General features: G+C 56.9%; 1 protein-coding gene across 6 annotated transcripts in view; it reads right to left on the bottom strand.

The window, feature by feature from the left end:
- The window catches only part of ARHGAP26 (Rho GTPase activating protein 26), a gene marked incomplete at its 5' end in the record, with an annotated part of 146,781 nt that overhangs the window by 98,992 nt on the left and 35,140 nt on the right, over positions 1 to 12,649 (bottom strand). For all 6 annotated transcript variants that reach the window (XR_013957839.1, XM_080627465.1, XM_080627464.1 and 3 more), the window contains one exon: positions 921 to 1,016. Coding sequence is in view for 5 of the 6 variants with exons in the window: in XM_080627465.1 (XP_080483591.1) it covers positions 921 to 1,016 (96 nt within the window). The remainder of the gene's footprint in view (positions 1 to 920; positions 1,017 to 12,649) is intronic.

Raw genomic sequence — 12,649 nt, forward strand, 5'->3', positions numbered from 1 at the left:
TTAAAGAAAGAGACTGAACATGCGTTTTGTGTTTTGAAGGGTTGGTTGGTTGAGGGGTTTTATCACCTTTGCTCTCCCCCTAGAAAGGCTTCCTACAGAAGCAGCTTGTCGGGAAGCATCCCCAGCGCCGTGTTCCCTCCTCCAGAAAGGAACACTGCATCTTCACCTCAAACCTGCCCTACCCAACAGCCAGTCACTAAACAGCCCTATGGCTCAGCACTGACCTCAGTGTGCTCAGCACACAAGTGGCAGCTCACCAGTGTGTGCAGCGCAGCAGGGGGCTCGGGCGATAAAGCTATTTTTGCTGAGAGACTGGGCACAAATAAATAAGCAACGTTAAACCAGGGCTAAAGCTCATTTGCTCTGCAGGCTCCAGATGATGTGCACAGTAAGCTCTGAAAGTTCAGCTGAGGCAGAAGCAGGATAACATGGAGCCAAGCGGCTGAAGCTGCTACCCTGAACCATGAGAAGCTCTATGGTGGAGCAAGGCTCTGCGCTGCTGGCTCCTGATGGGTCCTGTGCCGCTGCAGCCACCAGTGAGGCTGCTGCTCCTCTCCTTCAGATCACAGCCTTTCACAGTGCATTTAGCCATAGCCACATCCCCAGATCCCTGCTCTCCAGTGTAAAAGGGAAGGATAATCTAGATGGATTCAGATACAGGCAGTCTTCTTGCTCTCCTATTTGGCAGGGATAGATTAAGGCCAAGAAGCAACAACTGATTTCCTTCGGAAGGTTTTGCTGATGTTGAATCAGGAGAAATACAGAATCCCAGACTGCTTTGTGTTGAAGGGACCTTAAAGCTCATCCAGTTCCAACTCCTGCCATGGGCAGGGACACCTTCCACTAGTTTTTCCCCATGCACTGCTCAGCTCAGGGGTCTGGAGTCTCAGTGCTCCTGTGGCACCAGCCCCAGCACTCACCTATGCAGATCTCATCGTCCGTCTCAGCATCGCCAATGCAGCGGAACTTAAACTCATTGAGGGAGTCAGCGAACTTGCGCTTGGCTGCCGACAGATCTGCAGGGAGCAGGAGAGAAAACACATTAGGAAAGCAAAGAGCCCACCAACAGCATGATGCAGGCGGGCAGTAATCCCAGCCATGAGTCCCCAGGGAGGCACCCATCACCAGGTAAGCCCTGAGAGCACTGCTCTTCTCCTGCACCCACCCCTGTGTCAGGGCTCTGTCGGGTCCTACCACAGGAGATGAAACCTCAGAGCACCACGAGAACCATGCGGGAGCTCAAGCCCAGTGCCATGAGGCAGTGGCAGTGATGCCCATGCTCCCAGCCCTGCTGAAGGCAGTCCCCATGCACGGGTGGTAATGCAGAGGTTTATTGCTTTCCAAGCTGCAGATTCCCTCTGAGATCTGAAGCCTATTAAGTTCTTACTTGCAGTGACCTGAGCGGCTCCAGGATTTTCAGGCTTTTCAGGCTGACCCCATAGCCCTGCACATGCAGACACACGATCCTGAGCACTGCAAAGCCACAGGTTTGGAGGGGAACATGAACTTGAGCAACACGAGGGACTGCATTAGAAGATGCAGTGCTCATCCCCCTGTGCATTTCTTTACCCAAAGTCAAAAAACTCAGCGTTTCTTTTCCCCTTCCCAAGCACAGGTAGAAAACACACGTGTGCACACAAAGGCCGTTTCCTCCTCTTGGACACCAACAGCCAGCCGCAAAAGAATTCAAGGGGTTTTGCTTTTCCCATGGGATAAGCTTTCTCCAGGCTTTAAAGCTGTTCTCAGAGTGTCTCTGCTTAAAGTTCCAGGGCTAATCCTGCCCACAGTTCAGTCCCGCTGCCTTCACGCCACTGCTTCCTAAGGCAGCAGGAAACCACCCAGCAAACCAGGCAGGGAGAGGGAAAGCACTGGGAGCTTTCCCGGTGGAAAAGCACAGTAGAGCCTTCTCAAAAGGGCCATGGCCATGGGGACCCACGCGCAGAGCGCTTTCACAGCCTCCACCTGCACAACAGGAGCAGATCCTATGGGGTTTGGGGCAGCTTCCAGGATGCTCCTGCTAGTGTTTAAAAGAGGGACTCACAGGACAGGTAGGGTTTGCTCCAGCACCGATGGTGCAAAGCAGGCAAAGCGCACCAGAGGCACCAGGACAGCCCTTAGCAGGTCTCAGGTACACCAAGATACAAGCGGAAGGGTTCGGCTGACAGCACCCATGGGCAGAGTCCCCACTCTCTTGTGCTGTTGGTGCTGCACCAGAGCAGCCCCTTCCCTCGCCGGGGCAGCCGGAGGGCTCGGGGACCTTAACCCAGTCCCGGGAGCCAGCAGCCTCCTGCTCCTCCGCAGTAATAACAAGGATGACGTTAATGACTTAAGGAGCCATTTCCTCTCCTCCAGCTCTGTGCTGACCATCAGCCACAGCCGCACTCTCCCCACAGCATACTGCGGACCCAGCAATACCCTGCCCATGTTATGTGCAGCCAGGGCTGTGCTTCCTTGATGAGAGCCAGGAAGAGGTTGGGGAGCCACAGGGAGCAGGCACAGGGATGAAGCTGAGAAGCCTTTGGAGGTGGCAGCACCCAACAACCACGGCCCATGGTGCTTATAAAAAGGCAAGGGAGAGGCAGGCGGAGAAGGAGATAACTCCTGGTGCGACAGCGATAAGGGAGCATCGCTACCAGCCACTGGCTGAGCAGCACAGACAGGCTGCAGGGACAAAGTGGATGCTAAATTTAACAGCAGGCTCAGCGAGAAAAGGAGCAAGGGGCACCTGTACCTTGGGGGGCAAACAAGGAGGCCCCATTGCCCTCCCTGTGCCACCATTATTCCCACCCACGCTCCCACCATCCCATCCTAAAAGCTTGAACCTCTTGTCTATGATTTAGGATAAAACCCCTGCCGTGGAAGCAGCCAAAGCTCCTGCACTGCACGCAGGGCGCATGGGGAAGCAGCACGGCCCCATCCATGCCCCTCAGCTCCTGAGCCTGCTTCTTCCCCAGCATCATGGACGAGCAAACCCGAAACCCCACAAAGCCCGACAGAAACTTCTGCTTCCTCTTGTGCATGAGGAACCCCCTCCCTGGACCCCGCACAGGAATCACGGCCGGACTGCGCCAAGGGCTGGGAGAGTTTTGCTTCCAAGGTCCCCCGCTGGCTTCATCAGCAACCGCAATGGCAGGGAAAGCCACCGCAGAGCCAGAGAAACTCTTCCGAGCAAGAGGACCAGCTCGGCACCTCCAGAGGGTGGTCCTGCTACATGTGCTACCCCAAAGCCTGCCCTCCCGTCAGCTCCAGCACGAGACCATCCTGCCCCATGGCCCCTGTCCATGACCATTCCTTTCCCCTCTGCTGCCTGACCGCTCCCGCAGTCCTCCTCATCCTCACCTCTGTTCACCCCTTTGCCCGTCCCCACTCCCTCATGCCTGGCTCAGGGGTCAGCCGGCCTCTCCCACTGTGCATCCTGCCGGATCACCCCAGCGTTCCTCCTCCTCCTCCTCAGCTACTGAGAGCTAAATCTTTCTGGGAAGCGGCTGCTGTTCCTGCACTGAGACTGAAGTGGTTGGGTTTGAACATAAAAAGCCCCTTCCAAAGAACTCTGGAACTACTGAAAAAGGCCATTTATAGAAGAAAGATGTCATGGTGTCACAACCCTCCTCCACGGGTACAGCACCGAGGCACAATGGGATCTATTCCATCCCCGGTTTGGGAGACCCAGCACGGGGAGCTTCAGCCACATCAGGGGAACCACTCGCACCACAGCCCTGCCTCGAGCTGCTCTCTCCTGGTCACCAGCTTCTAGTTTTAACCTCACCAGGACATCCCACCTCTGTACAACATCCCTATGATCCCCTCTTTGTGTGCAGTGTTTAAAACACTTTCAGACTTCCCCAAAAGGAGCACAGAGGCAAAGGGCACTGGAACTGGAAAGCCTGGGCAGACGTACAGCAGGAGCTTTCCCCTTAAATCAGAATTCATAAGGGGCTGAGAGGAGATTGCAGCTCCTCCACGTGTGTGCTCTTCCTGGCTGGGATGGACGGGTGGAAAACGCAACCACAGGACACAGAGGGGGACCACAACACATCAAAATCAGACCTCAATTGATGTCCCCTCCTGCCTGGTCCCACTGCCCCTCAGTGAGTGTTCCAAAGCCCAGGCTGGCCAGGGAAAAGGTTGAACTGGTGGCTCAGAGAGCAGGGGCTGTCCCCAGAGCTGATTCGGCAGCCACCTTGCTATTTAAGCTGGGAAAAGCAAAAACCACTCTGCCAGGATGCTGCAGACAGTTCATGATAAAGACAAACCCACTGAGGAGTCCAGGAGTGAAGGGTTAATGCTGCTGCAAAGGGGGAAAGCAGAGGATGCTGATGAGGCTGGTTGCACGCTGCAAGGCAAGTTCCAGCACTCGTGGTGTGTGACGGGGTTGTGCTCACACAGAGCGGTATTTCTACACTTCCTGCAAAGAAAATTGCTTAATAGCCTATATTTAATGCTCAATGGGACAACAGGAACCGAGACTCCTGCCCCTTCCTTCCCCCGCGGCAGGGAACGCAGGGAGCAGCAGGCTCAGGAGAGGGATGGAGGGTCCTGGGTCCCATCCCTGGCAGGGCAGGAGCTGCAGACCCCTCGGTCTGGGCTGCCCATGGTGGCACTGCCTTGTTCCCAGCCCGCAGCACCGACAGCCCCTCGCTGCGGAGGTGACCACGCTCCCACTGCCATCCATGAGGACAGAAGCCACCAGCTCCCCCCCCTTGTGGGTTTGACAAGTTCCTTAAAGCTTCTCGAAACAAACCTGCAGCTACATCATGGTCCATCTGCCTCCAGCCCTCATAGAACCCCAGACTGCTTTGGGTTGAAGGGACCTTAAAGCTCATCCAGCTCCAACCCCTGCCACGGACAGGGACCCCTTCCACTGGACCAGGTTGCTCCAAGCCCCTGTGTCCAACCTGGCCTTGAACACTGCCAGGGATGGGGCAGCCACAGCTTCTCTGTGCTTTCTTGTAGCCCCTTTAGGCAGCCCAGCTGCAGGAGCCCAGAGCAGGCAGTTCTGGGGTCACCAGTGGCTGCAGACACAGCAGAACACGGCACCTCCCACCCAGTCACCCCAGCAGCACCTCCACAGCCCCACACCACTGCAGCAGTCGCACTGAGCACCCTGTGGTGGGCAGGAGCCAGCCGGGACGGGTAATCCAGGGAACAGCCGCTTTAATCAGCACCAAAACAGCCGGATTATGGCCTGCCAAGGGTGCTTAGAAAGTAGCAATATGGTGTCTGCCCCACCGCCAGCAACCACCCAGTGACACAGGGCTTCAGGCACAGCAGTGAGGTCATGCAACGTGTCCCAGTGCTCAGGGGTGCCCAGGGAGGGAGGCTGGGAAAGGTCAGTGCTGGATCTGGCCCACGGATGCATGCAAACACCACACCATGCTGCTGATGATGGGATGCTCTGACTACAGCATGTCCCCACAGCTCATGCAGGGATCCAGCAACAAGCAGCTCATGCCTGGAAATCACCATTGCAGCCACAAGCATCTCAATGTAGCCCCAATACAGACCCAGCCCATGCACTGCTGGGGTCAGCATGAACCGTCGGGGCAGCGTCAGTAAATGCTTCACTGGGTCCAAAAGGTTTGAATCCTCCCTCTGCGCTTCCCAGCGGAGGTCAGCAATAGCCCCGCTCGCTGCCGCGGTGCTCTGCACCCAGCTCCATCCCCGGGCTGCTTTCTTACATCATTAGCAATGATTCGGTTATTAAATAACTCCTCCAGCAGGCACTTGGAGCTCATCAGCGGTTTAGGACAGGACTGCAGCTGCTGGCAGGTTCCCTCTGATTCATCACTCAAGTAAATACATGAAACCACATGAGCAGAGACTGCCCCACCTCCGGCAGCAGCTTCTGCCCTCGTGTTTGTGCACTAAAGCCCACGGAAAGGCTGCCCTGGCTCAGTACATGCTGGAGATCAAGGTTTGAGGGTGCCAAACCCAAGGAGAGACCCCAAGGACCGGTGCAACGGGCACAATCCCCACATGGGACTCCCCGAGGCAGGGAGAGCATCGCTGCCACGGCCCTGCAGCTCCTCCAAAGCCCATTTCAATGCCTTTACCACACACAGCCTCCAGCCAAAACACAGCAGCAAGCCTCGTCTCAGCAGCACACACTGGGGGGGCCAAATCCCCCCTTCCTAAACCCCAGAACTTCATTTTATCAGGGAAGGTTTCCAAACACAAACCATGTTTCAAGGGAAAACACTCCAGAACTGCTCAGATGTGCTACAGAGCAACAAAAACTGAACGACCTGTCCAGGACAGAAGATCCAGGAGGTGCCGCAGCTTCTGCTCAGCCTTTTCCTACAACCACGGGAGCAGGCTGCCCCGCTGCCCAGCCAAGGCATCACCGTATGCCTCGCTTCACACACTCAGCGTGGCTTCGTATGGCAAAACGCTTGCCAGAGGCACAGAGAACCCATTGTAGGATGAATGGGACTATTGACCGGGCTCGAACAGCGGATCAGGTCTGAGCAATACACTGAAGACATGAATTATTTGCATGGTATTTTAAGAGATAAAAGATCTGTGCCTCATGAAATACAAAGTGAGCCCTAGGAAGGGCTGCCTGATTGTGCACCTAAAATTATCCCCTGCTGCCCACCAGCCCAGCACCCGGCCACGCCATCCTGCCACCCCCAAACCAATAACGTTTGGAGTCATCTTGGGAACCTTGCCAGGCCAGGACGTGTCTGCAAAGCTTCCCAAGATTCCTGATGAAAGGCACTGAGGATGCAAGGGATCCAACCCAGAAGGACCATCGGGTCTCCTGGAGAGATGGCTTCGTTCCCAGGAAGATGGAGGAGGTTTCACATCCAAAGGGCACAGGGTGACCCATTGTCCATGGCAGCTGAGGTTGGAGGTGTCTGCCCTCAGCAGCCCTGTGTGAAGCAGAAGGGGAAAAGGAGAGTTTGCCAGCAGTGGTTGCCTTTGCCCACATGTCACCAGGCAGATTGTGCCCGGAGAGGAAAGGGACAGATTTGAAGAGAAAAAGCAAGAGGGAAGCCCCTACCTAATATGTGGACTGGGGTCGTTGCTCACATTGGAGAGCAGGGGAAGGTAGTCCCTTCTGCAACACACAGAGAAGGCAGGGGCCTGACCTCAGCCCCTGCTCCTGGCTGCAGAGCTGGGCACAGCTCATCCCAGCCCCAAGGGAGAGATGCCACTTCACAGAACACTTTAAACCAGTAAAAACAGCTTCAGGGAGATAGAGCTGTGCGGAGCCCTCAGGAACGGCTGCTCAGGGATGCATGAGGCATCCGTCATAGGCTCTGCCTGCTCCTGCTGCCACCCCTGCTAGAAATGGCCCAAACCTGCAATGAGTGTTTTGGTACCCTGCTCAAAACAGCCTGCAGCAGTGGCAGCAGGCAGTCAGGCTGCTGGCAACACCATGAGCCTGTCTGTAACACCATGAACCTGCTGACAACACCATGAGCGCTGCTGGACCCAGCGGGATATCCTGCAGCGGGGACTGAGGGCTCCCAGAGGCGAGAAGCCGCTTCCTTTGACTCACGCTGCTCCAGCTACTCTTCTATTTCCCTCAGCCGCCTCCTGGCTGGAGGAAGCTGCTGGTTAATCAGAGCCCTCACCCTTGTCTCCCCGCTCCTCTGACTGGGTCCAGCCCTGACTTTCCCAGTTCCTGGACACTCAGAGCCTTGCCGCTGACACCGCTGAGCTCCATCCTTCCTGTTCGGCTGTTCTTAGCACTCCTCAGATCTTTATCTCACCATGGCTGAGATGCTTCAGAAACCCAGCGCATGCAAAGGGCTCTGCCTGTTCCCCCCCCTCCCTGCACCACTGGTGGGACAGTAACTGGCCAAGGCAGCAGGGGCAGGCTAATAAAGCAGCTTCATTAATGAAGTGATCCTCACCGCTGCCCAGGGTCCCACCCAAGGGGACCCTCACTTCAATGCCTCGCACATGAATCCCAAATAGCAATGGGCTCGACAACTTTTCCATCCCTCGGGAAAGGAAGATGCAGGGAGGCTCCCGCCTGTCCAGCCCTGCATGGAAACTCTGGGTCATTTTCTCTGCTTGCCCAAACAGGATTTCTCAGGAGTAGCCGCCACAAAGGAAAGCACACTGTGTAGTGCTCAGCATCACTCAGCCCTGCCTGGTTCTGCATTAACCGGGTTCTATGGGGAGAGGAAAGAGGTGTGTAACGAGCTGCCGCAGCTCTGGGTTCACTGACACAGCAGGTGAGCAGACAGAGGTGATGCTGGGGAGCACAAACAGACCTGAGAAACCCGGGAGCTGCTGCGGTGCAGCCGCACGGGCCGGGTCTGTGGAGCGCTGCGAGACGCCTCTACCTGCGGTCAGGACGAGGAAGAACACAAACCCTGTGAGCGATGCAAACGATGCCCGGAACAGCTCCCCACTTGGGAGACGCTGAGCGGACAGATGTCTGCAGCTGCGGGAGGCACTTCCTAACACACGGCCTGCTCCCAGCAAGGAGCACAGGGGAGCTGCCTGTGGGCAAAGCCCTCCCTGCAGCTCCTGGGAACCACTGTGGAGCCTCTGGAACGGTATTCGAAGATAAGGGGCCCGAAGCTGGTACCCACACCCCACAAAGCAGCTTCCAGGCTGAGCATCACCCTGTGTGGCACCAGCACACCGGATGGGCACAGCCACCCTCCAACCCACCAGCACCACACTGAGCCCTCAGAGGGCTTCCTGGTGCTGTGCATGAATGTGGTAACATCCCCATTCTCCCACAGCCCCCAGAGCATCGCTGCCTGTGGCTCCTCATGGGGCACAACCAACAGAGCCCATCCACGCCTTGGGGTGCCACCCCTGTCCTGTGCTGGCCCTGAACACACAGAGCACTTCATGTACCCAGCAGCAAACACAACGAGACTTCTCCACTTCCTCACCAAACGCCACGTCTGGCACTTCGCCCTGTGTTTATTTTTGTTCACATCCTGGTGTTGTTCTATGGCAGAACCCCCCAGCCCATCCCAACCTGCAGCAGCCGGGAGCTCAGGTGGGAGCAGACAAGGGCTCCGGATAAAACCAAGTGTAAATACCCAGCACTCAAACACAGAGGTGGGATGCGCTGGAAGAGCAAGCACCAGGTGACGGCTTAAGTGCCTGGAGAACTTCAGGGACGCCGTAATGAAATGGAAAACCACCGCCCCGGCCGGCATTCCCAACGGCAGCCAGCAGCCAGGCAAAAAATGTGAGGAAGCAGCAGTGAAACCCTCCCGTCACAACCAGGCATTTGGGAACGGCGCTGTCGCATGGGGAGGGATGTCAACATCCAGAGACCAACTGCCCTGCAGCTCCACGCCTGGAACTATGAAGGATATTCCCAATTTCTCCCAGGCAACAAGGATTCTGATACAGCATTTACCCCACCATACCCCTGGCACGCTGCCCCCTTGCCGCTGCTCCAGGGAGGCTGTGCGAATGCGTCCAGCCCTATGCCTGTGAGTGAACTCTGAAGCAGGATGTAAATGCCATGCTTTACTCACAGCTCCTCATCATCCCCCAGCTCCCTCGCTGGGGAGCACAGGTGATAATGCATTGCACCGCCTTGGTAATTGCCATTTCTCCTCCAAGCCCTTCTGGTTTCCCTCCTCTCCACCCCTTGGAACAACCCACGGAAAGGCCCAGGTTACTTTACCCTCATGGCCACAATATTTCATCGACTGGAGCCTGGAATCACATTTCATTAGAATTAAATGCCCTGCCCGAGACAGCTAATCGATTTAGGGATGCTAATCCAGAAGAAATTTGCTCCTGACAGAGGCAATGACCATTAGCAGAGCAGAAGGCTGGGAGGGGGTCATCGAAAGGGGGGCCCTGCCATAGGGATGGAGGGTGTTGGCAGAGCCCCCGGCCAGACACCGCACAGATTGCCTCAGGCACCAGCCACGCACTGGATTAGCTCCTTATTAAATCTCATTAGTTAATAGGTGGGCCAGAAGGGAGCTGGCTTGATTTCTCCAGGGATCCCACAGTAGCTGGGAAGGGGACCTGCTCCCATTTCCATGGGCAGGACAAGTCCCTTCGGCACACCTCTGCAGCACAGGGCAAAGCTTCAACTGTCCCCACCTCGGTCAGCAGCTACCAAGTGCCAGGGCCCACATCCCGAGGGGCTGCAGCCCCTCACTGGCTCTCACCAGGACCTGGTGTACCCACAGCCAGGGCAGGAAAGTGGGGTCAGCTCCCAGACCCACAGAAAGCGGTTTTGCAGGAGCCTGCTTCCTTCTCCTCCCAAGGAGGCTGCGGAAATCCTTTTGTCTCTGGTGCTCCCCACCTCAGCTGTAAGAACAGGAAGAATCCCACCGCGCTCACAGGAACATCACTGGCAAGTGAGTGAGTCAATTCTTCCTGCTTCGGCAGGGAAAATACATAAACACATCAAAATCCGCAGCAGAGCCTGGGGGAGCACACGGGGCACATCACTGCCCTTAACCTGGGCCTCCTCCCACCCTTCATGGATGGAGTGAGGACAGAGCCAACCCCAAACCCTGTGAGGGCTGCTGCTGCCCCAGCCATGCTGGGGAAGGCAGGGCAGAGCCTCCCCACTGCCCTGCTCTGCAGTGGGGTTTTGGGCTGTAGAACATTGCTAAGCACCAGCACTCAGCAAGGGCATCGCTCGGGACAGACGCTGCTTCAGCTGGAAAAAGACACAGCCCCAGCAAAGGAACGCTCTCCCGGCAGCACTGCTGAAAAGGCAAACGCCAGCTTATTTTACAGGTCACTCGCCCCAAGCCGGCAACACTTTACCCTTCCCTCATTGAGATACTGATACAGGATTAGAAACTGCTAACAGCGAAAAGCACGTGGGTGTGCACACAGGCACATCACAGGCAGCATATTGAGTGCACCGGGATAACAGCATCTGAATACAGGTTGCAATAACAACCCCAAGCACATCATCACACGTGATAGAATCACAGAATCCCAGCCTGGCTTGGGTTGAAGGGACCTTAAAGCTCATCCAGTTCCAACCCCTGCCACAGGCAGGGACCCCTTCCACTAGAGCAGCTTCCTCCAAGCCACATTCAACACTGCCAGGGATGGGGCAGTCAGAGCTTTGGGAACACAGAAGGAAGAGTCACCTAACTGGGCTGCTATGGGGCAGAGTGTGCCCGTGCTGCCTGTGCAGGCTCTGCACCGCGGTGACGGGTGCCGGGTGCCATGGGCAGCACCACGGGAAGGGCGATGCGGCCGCAGCCAACCCATCGCAGGCGCAGGCAGCCCCGGCCCCCGCGCAGCACGGCTGTGCCGCCGCTCCACGTGCCGCAGCCAGATGGTCCGGAGGCTGCTGCACTTCCCACAGACTCCAGCTAGGAACCGGCTTGGCATCACCGCAGAGACAGCCCCTTCCCCCTCAGCACTGCAGTCCCCATTCCGCAGCGATCCTGTGGCCACGATCCCTGCCTGCACCCAGCATCCCAGACACGCCGTGACCCACAGGCTCCCATCAACAGGCAGGAGCGGAGATCGGGATGCACAGTTCCCGGTTCCTCCAAGCATTGAGACCATCCTTGCTATTAAGATCCAGGTGATGCCCTAATGAGCATGCCCCACCAGCAGCATGCAGCCGCAGCCCCAGGGCCACCAGGCACTTGCACAGAGCGATGAAGAGGAGCAGGTGGGAGCGCTTCAGCACAGGGAATGTGCCAGGAAAACAGGGAGAGCATCCCAGCTTTGCCGGCCACAGTGACAGCCGCTCGTGCCCGGGGGAGGAGGGAGGGATGATTCACACCAAGGAGCGAACAAGCTGTGCAGGTTTGGGTATGAGCTTCCCCTCGCCTTGCCCCCCCCCTCCCCACCCACCGCCATCACGCTACAGCTACTCATCACACTGCATCCAAACCCAGGTCCTTCGGGTCTGCTTAAACCCAGTGGATAGATACTAGAAACCCCAAGCACAGTGATGGATACCCAGCAAAGCCCATCCTCCGGCTGTCCAGGCTGCCCAAAACAGAACCAGCACGGGCAGGATTTGCTTGGCCACTCTGTCATTGACAGGGAGGAGGTTTCTGAAGCCCCTTTGCTTGGGTAGAGGAATGCAAACCCCCTGAGCACTCCTGTGTTGTGCACGGACACTGCTCTGGCTGTGGCATCACTCCCTGGGCTTCAGGGAGCAGCACACAAGGATTTCATTGTGCCTGTGGGCAGGGGTGAAAGCAGAGGAGTCAGTGGTCCCCTCCAGCAGCATAACTCACCTCATCTCGGCTGGATCACCCAGGGAAGCACCAACCTGCATAAAGCACGGGGACACACAGCCGAGTGCCGGCATCGCTGTCTCCTGCCCTTCCCGCAGCAACCATGGGAACCGCACTTCCTCGCACGCATTTTCCATGTCATCGTGAGTTGCCACCCCCAAAGATAGGAAAATGAAAGGGCAGGAGGGAATCAAAGCAGTTCCCATTCCCTGTCTGTGTTCCGGGCACACAGGTAACGCCATGCACACTGCAGGCACCACTTGGACCACCCTGGTCCATCCCCTGCCAAACCAAATGGGTTGAGTTTAACCCAACATTGGTACCCAGTCAGTGCCAGTGCCACAGCCGGGGAGCAGCACACGCAGAGCCAGCATCTCCAGACACCATCACGACACCAGTGTGTCAGGACATGTGCCCAGAGGTGCTCTGTGGCACACTCCCAATTAAACAGCTCTCCAAGCCCTGTTAATGAG

Source organism: Psittacula echo (assembly GCF_963264785.1).
Source record: "Psittacula echo genome assembly, chromosome: 11".
NCBI lineage: Eukaryota > Metazoa > Chordata > Aves > Psittaciformes > Psittacidae > Psittacula > Psittacula echo.